The sequence below is a fragment of the Agelaius phoeniceus genome, chromosome 6 (genome assembly GCF_051311805.1).
Source record: "Agelaius phoeniceus isolate bAgePho1 chromosome 6, bAgePho1.hap1, whole genome shotgun sequence".
NCBI lineage: Eukaryota > Metazoa > Chordata > Aves > Passeriformes > Icteridae > Agelaius > Agelaius phoeniceus.
In genome coordinates, this window is record NC_135270.1 from 3397793 (window position 1) to 3420083 (window position 22291).

A 22291-nucleotide genomic window follows, 5' to 3' on the forward strand; every position below is an offset into this window, starting at 1 on the left:
CACTGTGATGCTGCAGGCTCTCTCTGTGTTCAGGTTTTCTGAGGAATAGGTGAAACTAAAAAGCTCCACGGTCCTCTGTGGGCAAAGTTACTCAATTACTCTAATGCTAATTTAATGCTGATTTCAGCATTGTGCAGCACAGCTCAGGGGGCTGATGGAAAGACAATTTCCTCTTTTCCTGTGACAGTATTTGCTGTTACTTGTAGACATTTGTCATCTGTCAAAGAAGTGACACATGAGATACTGATTGTTAATGACTGTAATTGGATTTGAGCCCCTAAATGGAAGATGTTAAAAGGACTGAAATTACAGTCTTTATCAAAATTATGTGCAAGCCATACTTATATCCCTTTCCTCCCTTCCCCTAACTGTGGGACAGGAGCAGGCAGGGGACCAAGGAACCTTGCCTTTCCTTCTCTCAATAGGGGTGTTCTTCTGGGAAAGAGTGAAGGCACAAAATGCCTTTGCAGGGATTAGGGACAGTACCTAGAGCAGGAATGTGATTTGATGTGTAAGACATGCCTTTGTTTTTCTCTCTGGTGACAAGTGACAGGACCTGGGGATGGCCTGAAGTTGTGTCAGGGGAAGTTCAGGTTGGATGTTCAAAAAAGGCTCTTCCCACAGAGGGTGCTGGGCACTGGAACTGCCCAGCTTCTCTGGTTGGCTGCCCAGAGAAGTGGTGAGGGCACCAAGCCTGGCAGAGTTCAGGAAGCATTAGGACAACACTCTGCAGCACTTGGTGTGACTCTTGGGAATGGTGCTGTGCAGGGCCAGCAGCTGGACTTGGATGATTCTTGCAGATCCCTTCCAACACTGCGTGTTCTGTGATTCTGGGTTTAATTAGTTTGATCTTTTCATTTCTTGAAATTCTGTGAGGGGTAATGTCTGGGCATGTACCTCCTGACACCTTCCTCCAAATAATTTTCCAGTGATTGTCTTTTTGATGCTTAACCTGTGGCAGTAAGTTTAGATCTCTCATTTTCTGTGACCGTGTTCACAGGGGTCTCGGGTTGAGGGAAGAGATGAAGGATCTGACTCCATGTTTCAGAAGGCTCAATTACTATTTTATGATATATATTACAATCAAACTATACTAAAAGAATAGAAGAAAGGATTTCATCAGAAGGCCAGCTAAGAATAGAATAAAAAGGAATGATAACAAAGGTTTGTGAAGTTTCGTGGCTCGGGCTCTCTGTCCGGGCCAGGTGACTGTGATTGGCCATTAATTAGAAACAACCCCATGAGACCAATCCCAGATGCACCTGTTGCATTCCACAGCAGCAGATAACCATGGTTTACATTTTGTTCCTGAGGCTTCTCAGGAGGAAAAATCCTAAGGAAAGGATTTTTCATAAAAGATGTCTGCGACAATTTTCCTAATGGGCTTTTATCAGATTTGTTTCAGCCATTCCTTGTTTGTAGTTATCCGCAACCCGTTTCAAACAGTCTCTTGATTATTTTATAGTGCTTGTCCTTGCAAGCCAGTCCTGAAATGTCAGTGGTGCTCCAGCATGTCAAAATATTTACCTGTCACCCAACAGTAAAAAAATGTCTGGTTTCTCTTAGATTCCAATCTTTTGTTTCAAATGGTTCAAATATTCAAAATCCAATCTCTTTTTCATTCTTGTCCGTTGGTGAACCATTTCATTGTATTAGATGAGCTTTTCAGTGGCTCATAACACCTTTCTCACCATGTCTTCATGAAAGTATCCCCATCAAGCAGTCAGTTAATGAGAGAGAGGGCTGGAATTCAGGTTGTGCCAGATGTTCCCACCCCTAGATTGTGCTTTCTCCTTTGAGCATGCTCTGCAGGAAGACCTGTGCTGAGTTTAGCTAACAGAATCATTTCTCCCTTTTCTGAACTGGAATGCTCTATGTAATGCTGCTTTTCTTTGCTGAAACACGTGCTGGAATTAATTTTTAAGCAGTACATTACCATGTGGTGTGCATAGGTACATGTGTTTTGTGGAGGTTGTTCCTTGTGAACATGAAAATTGTTCTTTCCAAGTTCACCCTTACTTGAGTCTCATCTCTCATATTTTCTCTTGTTTGACTTAGGTCACATTTTCTGGAGAAACATTCTAACCCTGAATTTAATGCTCCCTTTGTGATTTGTGATAATGTAGCCCCAGTTTCTCACCTGTGCTATTCTAGAAGAGAGATTTTGGGTAGCACTCTCTGAGTCAGTAACACAGAGAAGGGAGCCTGGAAGTGAATGTGGCTTCATGCCCTGAGGGCTCCTGCTCTGAACCTCCAGCACATTTCTGCAATGCTTTCAGTGGTGTTTGGTGGTTTTAGGTACTTCAATTTACTGCCTCTTCATCCCCAAAATTATCTTCTAAGTTTCTTGGGGAAAATACTCCTTTCTTGCCTCATCATCAGGTCCCTTGTAAAATCCTGTATTTGAATTCCCTTTTTTTTGTTCTACTGTGAGTATCCTCTGCTAAGTTAGTTGTGGAAGCCTGTACAATGTGTGGTATATAAATTCTGTTTGACCCATCTTTTGTCTTAGCAGCAGGATCCTCAAGCTGGGCACTGTTTTGCTGATGTAAGAGGGTGTAGATGCAGCCAAAGGAGCCCAGGTTGTGATCTTGTCAGGTCTCATAAGACAAGTATGGGCCTATTGTGATCACTGTTGTGGTAGAATATCTGCAGGGAAAAACAGATGCCCCACGAAATGATGATGCACTAGTTTCTATTTCTGCTTTCAAATAAAAATTAATTCTGTGAGTTGAGAGTTTATATGATGCTGAATTTGCACATCTTGAGGGGTAATTTGATCACTTCATTCCATGTTAAAGCTCTGTAGTATTTTTGTGAGGCTAAAAGAGTTAACTGAAGATTTGCACATAGGAGTGACAGAAAGAACTAATATATGTTTTGATTTTTTCTGTTTTTAAAATTTTTTAAAGTGCTGAGAACCCATTTATCCTAGTTAAATCCATTGGGGGAAGTTAGATTTTCAGCACTCTGAGAGAATAAACCTTTTAGTAATTTAGATACCTAAATACCTAAAATTTATTTTTTCAACATCCATTTTTGAGAATGTCAATCAGCACTCACTGGCTTTCTTGCAGTAGTTACAACCAGGGTATTGTATTTGGGTTGCCCTCATATGAAAGAAGGAATGATGAATCTGACTCCATGTTCTCAGAAGACTAATTTATTATTTTATGATACTATGTTATATTAAAGAATACTGAACTAAACTATACTAAAGAATACAGAAAGGATACAGACAAAAGGCTAAAAAGATAATAAAAACTCCTGACTATTTCCAGAGCCCTGACACAGCTTGGCACTGATTGGCCAATGAGTGAAAACAACTCACAGCAGAATCCAATGAAACAATCACCTGTGGGTAAACAATCTCCAAACACATTCCAGATGAGCAAAACACAGCAGAAGCAAATGAGATAATTATTGTTTTCCTTTTTCTCTGAGGCTTCTCAACTTCCCAGGGGAAAAATCCTGGGCAAAGGGATTTTTCAGAAATTGTGAATGTGACACCAGGGTATTTTTTTTGGTCAGATTCATGTATTTTTACGATGTTGTTTATCCATGAAGTAGTTGAGTCACCCTCCTGGAGGTATTTAAAAGATGGGGAGATGTGGCACCTGGAAGTATGGTTTAGTGGTAGGTTTGGCAATGCTGGGTTGATGGTTGGACTCACTGATCTTAGGGTCTTTTCCAGCCTAAATGATTGTATGATTTGACATTTCCTGTTTACTTTCAGTAAGAAGCAAGATTCCATCTTTGCTCGGTTAAAAGCTTAAAATGTTCTGGCAGCATTTGCCTATTTAAAAAGCAGTAGATAAAAACACAAAGGAAAACCTAATAGCTCAATTATGTCTAACTTTGTGACCAGAAAATCAGGAGGAGTGTGCTAACTCTTTGACTTTCATATCACCTGTTATATCCACTCCAGCATTCCTAAAGTCTTTTCTTTGCATCTCTGATGGGTGCAGAGAATTAATGCATGTCCTGTCCTGAATAATGAGGAACTCTGATTAGCTTGAACTCTGCTACAGAGCCCTACATGTGATTTTATGAGCTCTTGTGTCAGCAGATTGCCACATCTGTCACACGTGCAAGTTCACTTAGAAACTATTCCACCTCACTGTATTGCAATAGCCTAAGGGAATTTTGTGCTTGTTTGAAATGGGGTATGTGTTGCTTTTTGAAATTCTTTTTCATATGGTAGTTAAAGCATTGTGGAGTGCTGGAAACTGAAGCTCTACAGAACTTTTTATCACCAATCTAAGTTCATGAAGCCATGATGAAATGTTGGCTAAAAATTGCATCCAAAGGTCTATTACATTCTTTCTGTCTTACTGATTTTGAGATTTCTGCAGAGTAAAGCTTTCAGGTATTGTTGAACTGAAAACACCTGAAAGATGAGATTCTGATATCAACTTGACAGAAGTACGCAGCTTTCACAATTTTATGGATAAAAAGCAGCCTGTCCTGTTATATTGCTATATAAATAAAATGAAGCATATTGCTTGAGGGCTTTTTTCCTGACCCATTGCAGGTGCTTGGAACATATTCAACTTTTTACAACAATGAAGCAAAATAAATGAAGCACAGTGTTTTAAGATTGAATGTTAACAAGCATCTTTCCTGAAAGCTGTAAATTAGGCAGTGGCACTTGCTAGTGTCTCAGGCACTTCAGATACTGTCATCACGTGTGATTTCTTTATTTTCCTAAGTGAATGTCCTATGATTTAGAGAAATTGAGAACTTCACAGAACTGGTGTGTTCTTGTCTATCAATATTAATGCCATGCTGCAGTCTAGTTGGAGATGCTGAGCTGCTTTCTTTCAGCATGGCACACCACATGGAATTCAAGGCTTTATTTGCTTTCTGTATGAAATTACCTACTTTGTAACTATGTCGAGAAAAGCAATAACTACATAGAGAAATTTGGAATAACTAGTGGTTTATAAATACACAAATCAATGTATGCAATCAAGGTGCCTCATAAAAGTCCAGTGCCTTGATGCTTAACTGGTTTATGAAAAAGCAAGGGATTGAATTAGAAGTTTAACATCATCCCATGATAATAATCAAGATGATCATAGTGCTTAGCATGATCCAATTTAAAACCACTGTTCTGCTTTCTAATTCTGTCAGGATGACTTGTGTGAGGGTACTGTGTGTGAGGGAGAGCTCAGAACAGAATCCCAGCACATGGATGTGTGCTCTGACTGACATTGCACCTCAAGGCCGTTTCTTGTCTTTTATGAAATCTGGAATTTCTTTGGGATTTCTTAAGTAAATAAATAAGTGAATTAGAGAAAGACATGCACACTAGGTTACTGCATATCTCTAGAAGTAACAGTGCATAAACTGGTTATTCTGATACATAAATCTGGTAAAGAGAAACAGTTTTTACATGTTTTTGTTCTTGCACATGAGGATATATCTGTTTGCTTTTCAACACATTTCCCATGTGTACAGTATCACATTTTTGTTGACTTTGTGAATAATTTCCTGTTCCTCCGAGGCTTTGTCTTAATAATTGATTTCCCTTAGTCTTAAAAATGGTTTTATATTGGAGCAATAGGTTGTATACTTCCTTCAACCTGTGGAAGAATTTGAGAGATTAATTCTGAGCTTGTAGAACCAGAAGTGAAGCTCCTATGCATTCTATTACCACTTAATTTAGGGATTACTAAGGGTCTGTAAGGTAGTTATGTGCAATCCTTACTAAATTTTAGTTCTGAAAAGTCATCTGGTGTTTGTGGAGTTCAGCCGTGCTCTGCAGACTCTGAGTGGTTGCACATGCCAGCTCTTTGCTCAGCGCAAAACTGCTCTTGCAGAAGAGCTCATTCCTTTCATGGCAGGATTTGCCATCGAAAAGCTAACACAGGATTTTTTTGACAATGAAGTGTGGTTTCTCCCTTATGGAATTTTTTGTTTGCATCTCTAAGTACGCAATATGCAGCTCTTGAAACTCTTGTAATGAATATTTTGTGTAGATCCTGTCTGAATTGCATCCAATGCTCGTCTCCACAATTGTGCTCAAAGTTTGCTGGCAAGTTTGAGAATTAAAGATGCACATTGCTAATGACATGAATAATCTGGCTTTCAAAAATAAGTCCACAAAACTGCAGCAGAGTATCCAGTTGAGTATGTCATGCAGATTGCCATTTTATTATCAGCCTCTGATAAGGATCTGTTTTGAAATTTCTGTGTATATCAATATTACTAATTGATATTATATATATATACACATACACTAATTATACTATATACTATATTATACTATATAATATATAGTATATATACTATATATATTATATATAGTATATATACTATATTATACTATATAATCATACTATATACTAAAATGATACTATATACTATTATATATATGTACTAATTGATATTATATAGGGCATGAAAATTCAATGCAAAAGATTACCCTTTATACTGTGACTCTTCACATAATAATTTATAAGCTGGTTTTGATAATTTTAATATTATTTACTAATTTGACACGTCTACTCAATCTAAATGCACTTCAAAGACTAGGGAAATAATATTTAAGTATAAAGATAAAACAACCATGTTCACTTCCAGTGATTCTTGCATTTTCAGACACTTGATCTAGTTTGTACAGTGCTGTTTTTCTTTAACCTTGGTGAGCTTCTCATTGGGGTGAAATGTGTCCCTAAATCTAAAACAAGGATTTTCAAGATTTCCACTTCTTCAGCTTTTCCACTTCTTACTTTGATTTCTTGTTTTCTTTTTTATGATTGTATTCAGAAAACAGTAAAACCAAATGTCTCTCTTCTCACTTCCTTACAAAATGTTATATAGGCATTTAAGGTATATGTGCAAATATTTTATAGTGTGCTAGCAAGAGATCAATGGTTTTTTCCTTCTCCTCTTGCAGAAAACAAATGCAGTGTTGCTGTCAGCAAGGCTACCTATTATTCATCTTGATTTAGTCAAAAATAAACTTTTTTATTACAACAATTTAGAATTTCTTCACTGCTCAGTGAACTCATGGAAATTCAAATGGGTACTATTGGCAGTTGTTTTTATAAAGTAGTGAGGCAGAACAGAGGATCAGAGTATAAAATACCTTTCCCTTGGGGGGGAAAAAATAGGTAGATACACAAATGCTCTAAATTAGCCATTACCATTCAGAGAAGAGATCCTGAAAGTGTCAGCTCACTGCTCAGCTGTGGTCAGAGCTGAGCAGAACAGTGAGATCCTTTGGGAAAGGCATTGAGAACAGGTTGATAAATATTATTATGCTGCTGTATAAATTAATGATGTTCTGGTGTGTTGAATCCTGTGTGTGCCCCTGGCCTGCCCATCTCCCAGACTGAGGGATCTCATGGAGAACTTCAGGGCAAGAGGGGATGTGGTAGAGCTCAATTTCCTTCAGGCTGTAGAAGGACGTTGATTCCAAGAGGCAACTGCAGGCACATTTGGAATTTTATATTCAAATTAAATCCCACTGTTTCTTCCTAATTACCCAAGAGTAGCATGTGTCTGCTCTTTCAGAATGTAGTCTAAATAATTTCATGTTTAACACCAGAAGGTGTTTGTTGTGTCATAAATTGCAAAGGCATTTTAGTTTCTTATTAAAAGAATGGCAAAGGGGGTACTTTATGGTCATTGGTGACAAGACTTGGTGACCTGTTGTTCATCTTTCTCAATGTGAATACTCTTTAGGATGCCCTATCAAGTAGAAAAGCTTTTTCTGGCTCAAAGAAATTATTTTTTTCTTATTACAGGAGAGTAATGTAAAAAAAAATTTTTAAAAAATTACTTTTTTCTTATTACAACTTCAGCCAGCATTTTGGATGTTTAAGTGCTCATAGGGATAGAACTGCAGAAGGAAAAATGGGACTTTTCTGTTCTGCACCCTGTTCCTTCTTCCATTTCCTTGTGGAAATGGGCAGGGTCAGGGTAAGCTTGGATGCTGAAGTTGGGAATGGGTATAGATAAAATAATTTGTTTCTTTGATTCTCATGAGTAGGAAAACACATTTGATTTTGGTTTTTTACCCAGAGTTTTCTAAATTCACAATTAGCTATTATCATTCACCAGCTCACCATCTATCTCCAATGTAATTTCTTGTTTGATGTATGCGTCTTGTTTCTAATTGCCTTGGTTTTCTGTGGGACATTCTTCCTGTGTGTTCAGAATAAAGCTTCCTTTTATTCAATCTGTTTAAAAGCTGTTTCTTTTGTTTCATCACAACTTCTTATGAGCTGAAATCCTGATTCCACTAAGTCCACAATTCTGCCTAAATTAATTTTTTTTTAATCTATCATTTTAAAAGCCTTAGTTATTACATAGAATTCTAATGACATGCAACAAAGAATTAGTTTTTTAGAAGTATTGGCTTTTTAGAAGTATTTGGAGAGTTGGCTTTCTCCTTTCTGAGTTTTCAATGAGCATTGCTTAATGGCTGCCAGATAATTAATTTTACATTAGGCCATGTACTCTATACAAATGGTATCTGTATTAATAGAAAGTGGTGGCATCCAATGACCTTGCTGTTCTGTGAGTTGTCTCTCTTAAATCTCTTGGTCATAGAAATGTTTGCTGAATTTGTGGTTCTGCACCCCACAAGCTGGCTGTTATCTCAACAATTTAGAGAACAACTTAGATTTCTTTTCAGTGCTATGAAAATATTAATAAATGGATAGTCAGAATCTTTGCAGAGTGTATTCCAAAGATGAATGCTGTATTATTGAAGTATGAAGGCTTTGAGGAAGTAATGAAAGAGAATTCTTACAATAAGAAAATTGTTTCTATCTTGTAAGCAAGTTTAAATTGGGGCCTTTTCTTGTAATGAGAAGTGAGAGTAGCTATAGTGAAGGACCCTACAATGGAATGTCTCCTATAATTCCATCCCATCTGTTTTTGAAGAGCATCTTTATTTAAAGAAAATGAAGATAAAAATTTCAGCATTCTTGCTTAAAAATAAATCCTGTGTTAAATATATCTTCTAGAAATTATAGGTTTGAAATCCTTTATCCTTTTGCACAAAGGAAAGCTATCCTGATTTTATGACTCTTGACCAAAAGATTCTTATCTTCACTAGGTGTTTTTTGCTGTATATTTTCAACGTAGGGTTCTGATTTTCAATTCAATATTTTAGACAAAGCACAAACAGTACAAATTCTAGAGTTATTCCAAGCATGCACAGAAAAAAAAAATAAGGCAAGAGAAAGCTAAAGTTGTCTAGATGCTGCCTTTATAGCCCATACAAATCTAGTAAGTGCTGACAGTGTTGTGTCTTTCAACATGGGAAAGTAGAGGCATCCCATAAATTCTGCGGTACTTCTGGAAAATGCATTAAAAGAATATACAAACAGAATATAAGCAAAGGCCATACTCCTCTTAGATAATGGTTAGGAAATTATTTTATTGAAAAGATCTCTTTTGTAAGAATGTGGGTATTTATAGTACCCAGAACTTCAAAAGTGTAGAACTGTGTTATTTTTGACTGATGCTTCTGATGTTGATTGTTAGAGCTGCCTAGAGCTCTTCACAAACACTGCATTTCATGTACATATGAAGGGAGAAAATTAGCATTTTTTTGTAATTGTTTATATGTATGTTTAGATATATTTCCATTTGCTTTCATAAATACATGACAAATCCTTTTTTGTACCTTGCATGTGTTCACAATTATTTTTTTGTGGTTGTTTTTACTTACAATCAGTTTTGCAGTGTCATGTGGGTGGCTTTATGCAGAATGTATTACCTCAGGCAAGCAAAATCTTTGTCTGGCACCTTTCCTTCTGCCCCCAGTGCTTTTCCTCCTGCATTCTTCCAGTTCAGTTTAGCCCACAAAAGAAGGTATTTTTTAAGTACCACAAACAAACTATTTTTGTGGTTCCTTCACAGAAATTAGTCTGGAAAAGTTGTGGTAAAAAGGATGTGACAGAAATATGTGTAGATGAAGACTGTTGACTTTTTTTTGTCCTTGTTTGAATATTTCAATTTATACTTCACACTAAAGTGATCAGCCACCAGCAGCTGGAATAAGAACTTATTTGAGGTGTGCAGGAGCTGCTCCAGCCGGGTCTGGGTTAACTTCCTTAGCCTTGTGTTTTGAAGACAGCTGAAAGTTTAGTTAAAATTTAAACAAGTGATTGCACAGCGTGGTTGAATGATCTGCTGCTGAAGGGGGAGCTGGTACAGCTGGTGGGGAGCCTTGACCTTTCACAGCAGTTCTCCTGTTGGAACTTGTGTTCTGCTCTCCTTGTGCCCCAGGTGTGGCTCATTTGTTGGTTTGAACAAGTGCGTGGCAAGGGTTGGTGTGCTGGGCTCTCTGCCTGGTGAATCTGACTCCATGTTCTTAGGAGGCTAATTTATTATTATATTATTATGTTACGTATTATATTATATTATATCATATCATATTTATTATGCTATACTAAAACTATACTAAATAATAGTGAAAGGATACAGACAGAAGGTTTAACAAGATATTAACAAAAACTCGTGTCTGACTCCTCAGAGTCTGACACAGCTGTTGGTGATTGGTCATTGAGTCAAAACAATACACCTGAAACCAATCAAAGAGGCACCTGTTGGATAAACAATCTCCAGCCACATTCCAAAGCAGCAAAACACAGGAGAAGCAAATGAGATGATATTGTTTTCCTTTTTCTCTGAGGCTTCTCAGCTTCCCAGGAGAGAAATCCTGACAAAGGGAATTTTCCAGAAAACATGACAGTGACAGTCACAGCTGTCTTGGCAGCCTGGTCATTGGGCTTGTTTCAGCAATTTCTTACTAATTTCATGTCCTCATATCTTCCATGGGAAGGGTTTGCCCACTGTGCTGTCCCTGGGGAGCTGCTGGGTGTGCTCTGCTCTCAGCATGCTCAGACCAGGCTGTGTTTTGGTTCATTGGGGTTCTCTGCTCTCAGCATGCTCAGACCAGGCTGTGTTTTGGTGCAGGGGGTTTCTCTGCTCTCAGCATGCTCAGTCCAGGCTGTGTTTTGGTTCATTGGGGTTCTCTGCTCTCAGCATGCTCAGACCAGGCTGTGTTTTGGTTCATTGGGGTTTCTCTGCTCTCAGCATGCTCAGACCAGGCTGTGTTTTGGTTCATTGGGGTTTCTCTGCTCTCAGCATGCTCAGTCCAGGCTGTGTTTTGGTTCATTGGGGTTTCTCTGCTCTCAGCATGCTCAGTCCAGGCTGTGTTTTGGTTCATTGGGGTTCTCTGCTCTCAGCATGCTCAGACCAGGCTGTGTTTTGGTTCATTGGGGTTTCTCTGCTCTCAGCATGCTCAGACCAGGCTGTGTTTTGGTGCAGGGGGTTTCTCTGCTCTCAGCATGCTCAGACCAGGCTGTGTTTGGTTCATTGGGGTTTCTCTGCTCTCAGCATGCTCAGACCAGGCTGTGTTTGGTTCATTGGGGTTTCTCTGCTCTCAGCATGCTCAGACCAGGCTGTGTTTGGTTCATTGGGGTTCTCTGCTCTCAGCATGCTCAGACCAGGCTGTGTTTGGTTCATTGGGGTTTCTCTGCTCTCAGCATGCTCAGACCAGGCTGTGTTTTGGTGCAGGGGGTTTCTCTGCTCTCAGCATGCTCAGTCCAGGCTGTGTTTTTGTTCATTGGGGTTCTCTGCTCTCAGCATGCTCAGACCAGGCTGTGTTTGGTTCTTCGGGGTTTCTCTGCTCTCAGCATGCTCAGACCAGGCTGTGTTTGGTTCATTGGGGTTTCTCTGCTCTCAGCATGCTCAGACCAGGCTGTGCTTTGGTGCAGGGGTTCTCTGCTCTCAGCATGCTCAGACCAGGCTGTGTTTTTGTTCAGGGGGTTTCTCTGCTCTCAGCATGCTCAGACCAGGCTGTGTTTGGTTCATTGGGGTTCTCTGCTCTCAGCATGCTCAGACCAGGCTGTGTTTTGGTTCATTGGGGGTTTCTCTGCTCTCAGCATGCTCAGACCAGGCTGTGTTTTTGTTCAGGGGGTTTCTCTGCTGCCTGTGGGATGCCTTGGGGCTTCTTATAACAGGATGTGCAATCCTTCACCAGCTACTGGAAACTATTTTCTGGTGAATTAACTCCACTTTTTATGTGATGGTTACTTCTCTAAGACCATGTAGTACTGAAATGAATTCTGTCACTGTCCAGATAAACTTGGATTAGGCTGCTTCTGACCAAAGTAGAGATAACTATAATACTTGTCTTCTCCCGCTGTGCATGTGTTGGTGTAAAACTACCCACACAGAAACATCAGAGCTGTGATACTGTTGGTGTAGACTTCCAAGGTGATGTATAGAAACACACAACATGGTGTGTTTTAGTAAAAGGATGATTAATTTCTTAGAAATGCTTTTGGAGGCATTAATTTCTTATAAAGGCTTTTGGATGGCCATTCTCAGGTGAAGGCTAAGTCATTTCTTCCCAAGATAGCCTGACCTAGGTGTTGAACTCAGAAAATTCTCAGAAGATGCTCTGTAGCATTTTGGAAAAGTTCATGAAAGCTTTTGAAAATGTTAGGCAGTTTTTGTCCAGAAAGAAAATATTAAGTTTACATGTGTAGTTTTCTGGCCTTAGCAGTAGCTTGGTGGGTAGGAAATAGGGCCAGGAGAGTTAAGTGTCAGAGAAGATGTATCCTTCCATCCCTCATCTCTGCTTACAGGGAGAATAAATAAAATACAAAGGAAATGAGCAGTGGACATTTGACTCTTCCCTTTTTTTGCCATAGAAGATTGATATCCTTTAATTTTCTGAAAAATCTTCAGCATTGAGGATTTCAGAAGAAAGATAAATGCTAGGTAAAAAGCAAAATCTTGTAATATCCTTGTTTTATAGAGAGGAGGGAAAAAGGCTTAATAAACTAACTGAGCTTGTGGCTTTGCCATAAAGCATGAAATAGATGCAACAATCCTGAGTAACAGAAATGCTGATGTTGAAGGCAGTTCACAGAGATTTCATAAACAAATGAACTTGCCTGTAAGAAAAGAATGGTGCTGCTGTTGTGGCTGTTCATCAGCAGTGGTAGCTGTTCTTGAAATGAGCATTAATAATCCAGCTGAATGAGAGTTGGGCCAAGGAATTCTGTCCTTTTCAGTAAGCCTGTTCTTTTGATCTTTTCATCTTTGATCATGAACTCATTTAGTGTGGATTGTATAACAAATAGAACTCAGGGAGATGGATGACTTCAGTCAGACTTCATGGTGACAGTGTCATCCCTGAGCATGGCAGCTCATTTGTTTACATATACATATATATATGTGTGTGCATAAGAAACTAAAAGTTGCTTTTGTTTTCGTTTGCTAGAGTCCCTTTCTTGTGCTTCTCATTGCCAGCTACAAGAGGAATAGTCAAAATAAGACAACTTTGGGGTGTTTTGCCTTTGCCCTCTTTGGTGCTTTGGAATGATGCTGTTTGTGACTCCTTTCTCTTGCTGTGCAGGGTCCTTCTCTGCCAGTTTTGTTTGGTGCCTAGGCAGTATTTACTGTAACATTAAAGCAAAAGAAGGCTCTGTTTGATGTGCTGGAATGGGGATTTTTGGAAAGCAGTGTGTGTATGAAAGCAATGTTCTTTGCAAATTAGTCACAATTTTATTTGAGTTTAAGCAGAGCGTGAGCATTTCCATGCTCCCTTCCCATTGTGATCACACAAATGTTCCAAAAGATGAGCTCCTGTGAGGGCACATAAAACCCAGGAAAACTTAGTACTGGGAGATTCTTAAGGATTTTTCATCTGGATGAAAAGAGTTTTGTACCTTGGCAGGAAATCAATGCTTTCTCATTCTTATTAGGCCTGTAGCAACATCAGCTATAGACATCTCTACTCCAGGGAAAACTTTATTTGAAGTTCCCATCCTTGCAGCCATATTGCTGCTAAGAAATCTCGGGATTCTCATGCAGATGAAGTTCCCTTAGTCCTCCTTGTGCTAGCAGTGTCAGGATGTCTCATGAAGGGCAGGTTCCCATGTTCAGATTTGTTGCTGACCCTTTAAATAATATCAGCTTTGATAAAACTGACCTCTGTTTACAAAATATTACTGTGGGATAGCTGCTCTGTCAGTGCTAAATCTTTTGACATTTCCAGCATCTGTATATCTGCAGAAATGCTAAACAGTGATTTACATTGTCAGAGTCCTAGAACAACATAGCAGACTCATCCTCTCCTGTGTATTTTGGAAAAAAACACATCTGGTACCACTGTGAAGTCTTTATTTATACTTGAAGTGCTGAGAAGGTAGCAGACTAATTTTGGCAATTGTTGGAGTAGGAATGATCTTGTGTACACACATGGGCCTATTGCAAAGGCATGCTCATTACAGAGAATACTGACCCAGGAAAGCTCAAGGCAATTAGAAGTAGGGAGAGATTATGGAGAGAGTGTCTCTTTTAAAAGAAAGCATAATTCAGTTTCAGCTGCTGTAGAATGCCTCCTTGGAGGATAGCTTGATCCTTTTTGTGTCTGACCCAGCAGCCTGAGCACCATGAGACCAAAGCAGCAAAGAATCAGCCTGTGGTACAGTTTCCTTAAAGATGAAGGGGAGAACAGGCAGCCTTTCAAGAACCCTGGCATTCTGAATATGTAAGGCCTCTGAAAACTGGCAAGAAGCTGCAGTGAATTACTAAGCAGAGCTAGGGACCAACATAAACTAACAAGTATAAATTCAAGCATGAGTTTATCAGCTGAAGCCAGGCACATATGAGAGTGTGTGTGTTTCTTGCTAAAAGCAAAGAGTGAGAGGCTGATATATTGCTTTGATGGTATTTAAGAGAAAAGACTTGCAATCCATATCATTTTGCTGTCAAATGTATTTGAAAAATGGAAAACATGTTGGATATATGTTCTGCAAATAGTTATCAACAGTGTTCCAGAAGTATTTGGTTTAGTGGATTCTTTAGAATTCACCATTCAAATCTTACATGTCTTGAATGATCTTGAAATTGGCTGTTGTTCTTTACTGTGGCAGAGTGAGAGCATTGCAGAGGTTAATTGCAGCCTGTCAGAGCCTGTGATGCTGCTGTTGTCAATGGAGAAACTCTTCCAAAGGGCTCAGTTTAGTCTGCAAAAATGAGTATTTTGCTCGTGTTTTTGAGGCACTGCCTCTCTGTGATCTGTAGAAGGCCAGGCTTAGTCTCTAGTCCTTTGAACACCTTGATGCACTGGTAAAAAGCTTAAGCAAATCCCAATTCCAGGAAAGCATAGCTTTTACCTCTCAGCATATGGATATCAACCCCATGATTGCAGTTGCATAAATGAAGGCTACAAAGAAGGGTTCCAGATTCTGATTTTTTTTAATGTGGTTTTAAGAAAAGTCATTGCATTCTTTTGGTTTCGCTGAAGAAAACTGTAAAGGCACCAGTGCAAAAGTGTAAAATATTCAGACTTTCTTTGTGCAATCCTATATGAGGGAAGCTCCTTGTAATTGCAGGAAGAAGCAGAAAGCTTTGGGGTCAGGTAGCTCATCACCTCTAACTGGTGCTCTACAAGAACAAAAAGGCAGCAGGAAAGTGAAGTGCAGCAGCTGTAGCAAATTTGGCCCTGGGTAGCAGCTGGAGTTGCTGGATGAAAGCAGAATGTGGCCTGTTTGTCTGGGAGCCTCTTTGAGGCTCCATGGTATGATTGGTGCTCTAAAAATGTGAAATGTTACTACATGCTATTAGAGCAAGAGTCAGTTCAACATGAATTAGAGCAAGCAGTTGTGACAGCTGAACTGTGTAGTTAAAGGGCAGGCTGGTAGGGCCCCTCTTGTGTTACTTAGCTTGTATTTATGATCATTGCTGCTGGTGATGGACAGTGATGTAAAGGTTAATCTTCACAGCAGATATTCTTCCCTGATAATCTTCTTCATAGCTTTTTGTCACAGCCCTACTTTGCCTTCTCACTCATTCTTTTTTTTTTTTGTTTCTGTTTTTAACCCTAAATAATCTCCTGTTGCCATGCTCATACTGGATTTCTGAACAGGAGCAAGCCCATAGCTGACTGCCATGCCAAGCCCCCAGCACTCAGCCAATGCAGCATCCTGCTTCTCCCATTGGTTTCCAAATGCCACATCAGCTCACTGCAAAGCTCACAAAAAGAAAAACATAAAATGTGAAAAATGAATATATTTTATGATTGGTTTTTCACAAATATTAAAATGAATATTATATGTGTTGTGTTAGAAAGTAATGCTGTATTAATTCTCTTAAGTAGTGGGGTAAATATAATTTTAGGTTGTAAAAAATGTTCAAATAGAAACTGTGCTATGTAGGATACTTTTTTTAAAGAAAGGACTGGCAGTGAGATAGCAGCCACAGGACACCTGATTCTTTCAGAGAAAGAGAATTTATTGCTCCATTATCAGAACAAACTAAATTCTTCCCACCTCGAAGGTGCCGTCAGGATTCAGAGGAAGAAGCTGACACTGCCCAGACAGAATCCTGTGTCTGAATGGAATTTATGCATCATGTATGAGGTGTATGAATATACAACAGGCTGTTGCTTTTAAGGGTTAATCCTCTGTTAATGTGGGTCCTTTTTCGGGCTCGTGCTGCCCAGAAAAAGGTATCCGGACTGTCTGTAACTCTTTGTCTTTATAGTCTCATATGACATTGTCTTAATTCAAATTGTCCAAATTATCATTACTCTAATTGTATTACTATTTTTATAACCATTTTATTACTATTAAAATTTTAAAAATTTAAAAACAAGTGATTGGCATGTTTCACATAAAACAAAAATAAAACATAAACAAATCTTGTAAATTGTTGTAAATGCATCTTGTAACTTGTTTTGTTTTTTTTTTTTTTCCTTTTTCCCCTCCCCACTTAGAGCACGATGAGTGTGGCAGTGGGCAGCACCAGTGTGATGAGAATGCAATCTGCACCAACACCATCAGGGGCCACAGCTGCACCTGCAAGCCCGGCTACGTGGGCAACGGGACCATCTGCCGAGGTGAGTCTGTCCCCGCGGGGACACCACACACCTGCCACTTTGTGATTTGTCACATCTGCTGCCACTCACCTGCACTCTGGGAACCTAGCAGGGCTGCATTTTGCTGGGCTGTGCTTTGGGACATCTTCTGGCAAATGACGGGAATTGGTTTGTGCATGACTTCTTAGGAAGAAGGAAATATTTTTGGAATGGAAGGAGAAAAGAACTTTATATTTGCTGCTCTGAATACTGTCATTTGAGCTAGTGTAATTCAGCTTTTGAGTGGTGTTCATGTTTTATAAAATCTGGATGCTATGTGCTGTCACCTTTGGCTTTTAAGTTTTAATGAGATGCATTTTAAATTAGGATAATTGTATTTTATGCGAGCATCATGTGGTTGGTATTTGACTAGTTGCATCAGAATCATGACTTTTTTTTAACATATAAATCTTTAAATATGTATTTTGAAGATTTCTTAGTTTTGTAAACAAGAAATAATGATAGCCAGCCATGCTTTCTGTGAAGTATTCATTTATGGCATGTCCTTTATTTAGGATTGGTTTTATGTTTTTCTTTTGGTAGAGAGAGAAGGAAATATCTCATGAAAGGACAGAGGAGGGTTGGATTAGTGAGGGCTCTGTCTTGAAGTATTACTGAGTTGTAACTCATGCATTTATGAATTATATTTGTCTCAGAAAAAGCTGGTTTTTGTCTTTTCTGGGTTTTCATACTTCCTGAGCAGAATTACGGTAATAGAAAACTGAATTCTATTTTTTTTTTTTAATGGCAACAATTGAAACTGAGGAATGTACTGGATAAAATATTCTGTACAATTTTGGGCACAAAAGGCTGAATATTAATTTTTCAGACTCTTGTAAATGGGCCAAACAATTCCTTAAAGGACAATGAGCTTTGATGTCATTCCTGTTTCAAGCTGAAGTCCTTCACCAAGATTGTCCTGTCAGCTGCTGAATTAGCAACCATTGGATTGGTTTTGATAGGACTTTTATCTAGGTACTTTCCACCAAAGCCAGAACATCCCTGCACTTAAAACTAAAATGGTTAGTCAAGGATTGAATAAAGAATAGAAAAATGTACTGGAAGTGTTGGGCAAGTTAAAAAACCTTGGCCTGTCTGAATTGAAGATCAACAGGTGGTACCAGGGAGAAACTCACTGTACTCTTGGATTACAGTAAATATCAACTGCAGCACAGACAACTTGAGTTTCAGAGAAGCCTGGGTCCTAAACAGCCTGACTGTAATATTATTATTATTATTATTATTATTATTATTATTATTATTATTATTATTATTATTATTATTACATTGTTATATTAATTATATAATTGGGATTTTATATAATTAAATATTACATTGTTATATTAATTATATAATTGGAAAATTCTTTGAAATTGGGATGTTTGCATTAGTTCATAAAATCTATGTATTCACACTGGTTTTCTTCATTTGCATACCTTTAATGTGCCAAAAACTCGAAGTGAAAGTCCTACTGCACATTTATTAATCCATTAATGTTGTAGTCATGAAATGGCACTAAAGAAATGAGATAATGTTTCTACTCTCAAAGTTCTATTGAAACCTGAGCTACTAAAATATATATTTTTGTATATAGAAATATTACATATTGTATCTATATATCTATCTATATATATGTATATATAGATATATATGTTTAGTATGCCTTGAATTGCACATGCAAGTGTAGTGACAGTTGCCTTTTTGAGATAGGTATGCATGGAAATCCAGGGATATGTGTTCTTATATTCTGACTAGGAAGCATAAATTGGAAAGACAACTGGAGGTTATAGAAAGGGGTTTGCAGTCTAATAATTATTGAAGTCACCAAGGACAAGAATAATCCAGCACTGCATGGAATAGTCATTACTGCTAACAAGATACTATTAGAATCATCTGCGTTTTAGTGAATTATAAAACACACAATATGAAGTACTGGGTTTGATTTTCTGAGCCTGTGGTTCCATGAGGTTTTCACAAGTTTGGATGCTAATTGAAGAAAGGTTCCCCTTTTGCCCATGACAGCAGAAACACTTCTGCCTCTTTTTTACTAAGCTCAACAGTGGTCCCTTACCTGCCACAGGGTTTCCTTGCACAAATGCTGGCACAAGGAAAGAGGTGTGGGCATGTCAGGACAGCTATAAACTGCTGTTGGCTTGTAGTATTTTAGGGCTTTATCTTCAGGCAACACAGATTGGAAAAACATAGATAAAAGTCAAGGTGATATGTTTGCTGTAATACCACCTGAAGATAAGATAAATGTTTCTATTCTCCTTGAGACATCTGCAAGTGCTTTATAAATGTTTACATGTTGGAGATGTGTACACACACAAGACAGTGGTTCCAGCTACTACTGAAATAATAGATCTCTGTGGTTCAGTAGGAAATCTTATTAATATTGTGCAGCAAAACCATAAACACAAAAATGATGGTTTTATGATGAGAGAAAAGGACTGACTTTGTGCATGATTCTGCATTCCATTTCAACAATTTATTTTAGCAGTGTTATAGAAAGTAAAATCAGAGTAATGATCCTCTTTGGATTTAGTGAATAAGACACTGATAGTCTTTATAAAAAACCCAGGATACTGTTTATATTTGTTTTAGAAAAGAATATATATGTAGTTGAATTAAATTGTATTGTGGGCTACTGGCAAATACAACTCAATTACTCTGGCAGGAATTTGTGTTGTTTGCCATTTTTGTGAAAAGCACAGAGAAATAAAAAGGAGCAGAAGTAATATGGACATGAATATAATGATTGCTGGGGATTTATGGGAAAAAAAACCCCAACAAACTCCAGATATTTAAGAGGAAATAGAATATATAAAAAACCCCCAAACTTGTACAATCAGACAATCACACATCTTGACTAGCAAAAGATCTTGTGCATAAGGAACTGTATTACTGTAAATGCAGGACACTGGCTGTTTAATTAAAGACCAGATTGTGTCAAAGATGTGGAAATGGTCAAGGAGGAGGATGGTGCAGAAAGGGCACAGAGCAAGACTTGCAGGGGCTTCAGCACTAAGAGATACTGCCATAGTTTAAGTGACACTGAAAATGGAAAGAGAAGTGGAGATGAATGCAATACAAACTCTACAAACACAGAGTTATTTATATGTAGACAGTGAGACAATAAACTAGAGACAAATAAGATTTCCTGTGGATACTCTCAATTTCACTTTAAGAAGCAAACCTTAGCATCTCAGGCAGACACTGAAATTTGGGTGAGAGATGAGAGCAGAATGAAGCTGAGGTGAGCTAAAATGACAAGGCAGGAGAATGCTGTACCATCACCATCAGTAAACTGGACAGAGCAATGGACCCACAGTCAGGTAGATTATATATCAGGAGTTCTTCAGAAAATGGTAAGTAAAGCAGAGATCTATTTTGGAAGAAATTACAGCATCAAAAGCAGAGGACAGAGGTATAACTACTTGAATAGAGAGAGATTCTGATTCTACAGATCTGTTAAATGGCTCTTTTCTCTGAAGGAATCTTGGGAAAAAATAAAAAGAAGTAAGAGTGATTTGGGACATAGAAAATGTTATAGGTGGGTGCTGGAAGACATGTCATGCCCTTCTACTTGAATTCTCTGAATGAATGATAGAATTCATAGGTGGGGGTGGAATAAGGACAATTGGAGCAATTTCACTAAACTTCAGGACAGGATGTAACAGTGCAGCATTAAGGCTGCACTTCAGGTGGAAGGGAAAGGTGATCAAAATTGGTTTAGCAACTGAGTGCTCCAGTTAAAAAGAGCTGTGGTGGGCAAATGGTGCCTACTCGGTACAGCATGGTACTTTGAAGTATGCCTGTCAGGATGGACCTCGTGGGGAGTCAGTGCTTTGTGGCAGCAGCTAGAGGAAAGAAGTTTCAGTTTCCAGTTTAGGGTTCCTGGGACAACCAGGTGTGTGAATAACTCCTCACCCATAGACAGGATTGTGTGTGTGAACATAAAACACTGGCATCTATAAAATGTAAAACTCACTGTCATGGCTTCAGCTGAAGAACCAGGGGTAGTGAATACAGATATAATTACCATTTTTAGACCTTAGAGGCTCTTTGTTGCAGTGTTTCTGTGTGTAATCTTGACAGGGCTTGAATCTGGGAGGCTGGAAAATCTATCAGGGGAAAATGTCTTTCTCTGCTCTTTTTGTCCTGCTAAGTTCCAGTTCTGCTTGGCAGCCTTGCACCACATGCTGTGACAGTGCCATGCTGAAGTAACATGTGCCATTTGTGTAAAACATAGCAGACTTTGTGCCCCACAGTCTCCTGTGCCTCAGTGAGAGGGCAGGCAGGGAACACTTGCTGTGGGATGTACAGTCCTGCAGCTGAGCAGAGTTTAGCCTTGAGCTTGTGCCCTGTACCACACACTGAAGCCAAACAAAAGAACCAAGGATGCATCATAAGGTGTCTTCAAGTAATTGATAGCATTTAGGATGAAATGGCTTAAATAAGCCCCCACCCATCATACTTTACCAGGAACAATGTGCAAGTTGCCACCCAGGTTTTGTTGCAATGAGTTGTTTTCCTTTTACAAGAAGATTTAGATGTAGTCGGTATACAAGCCTTGTCCTAACTCTTGGTATTTTGTTGAAAATGTTTGTTTTAAAGCATAAATTCTACCCACAGACATCCTTATATGCTGTCAGAAAGATAGAAATGGCCTTGAACATATTCAGATGCTAAAGAAAAGGAGTTCCTCAGAAACATGGACAAGGTGTGTTTGCTAATCTTTTTCATGGAGAATGAACAGAAGCCTAGCACTTAATCAAGTGCAAATACTGTTCACTGCACTTTCATATTTTACATGTACAATCTGTCTAACAGGTATATTTAGTGTGCTATTAACATCTCATTTAGTGGTTTCCACTGAGGTGCAGATTTATTGGAATGATTAAATGAGGTGGATTTAGTTACAATCATACACTGTAAAGCAAATGTGTGCAATGTGACTGATGCTTGGGCAGAAAACCATCAGGTATTGTGAAATAAAAATCAAAACAGTGTTTATTCTAATTAATATTTAGGCTGCATAATGGCTTATTTCTGCCAGAGCAAAGACTCCAATTTTTTTCCTCTGTTACATTTTTCTGCAACACTACACAGGAGACACTTAAGGGATTAAAACTCAATATATGGTGGAGTCTTAAAGAATAGAGCTGCTATTTCTAAGTGACTCAATTCTAGTGTAATCTGGAATTTGGTTTCTTAATTGCACTGTGGGTTCTTATGTATTTTTGCTTTGGGATGTGTATTTAGGAGTGGGATTGTTACTGGTGGACTTACTGCTTAATTCAGGAATAAATTCTTTGGATTCTTAATATAAAATGCAACCAGATTTTGAATAATTACTCCTATTTTTTGTATGGTAGTGGGGAT

The 22291-nt window shown here is 38.5% G+C and overlaps 1 protein-coding gene across 3 annotated transcripts in view; it reads left to right on the forward strand.

Annotated features, from left to right (window-relative positions):
- NELL1 (neural EGFL like 1) overlaps positions 1 to 22291 on the forward strand; it is a 311323-nt gene that overhangs the window by 169314 nt on the left and 119718 nt on the right. For all 3 annotated transcript variants that reach the window (XM_054635483.2, XM_054635482.2, XM_054635484.2), the window contains exon 14: positions 16766 to 16888. In XM_054635483.2, coding sequence (XP_054491458.2) covers positions 16766 to 16888 — 123 coding nt within the window. The remainder of the gene's footprint in view (positions 1 to 16765; positions 16889 to 22291) is intronic.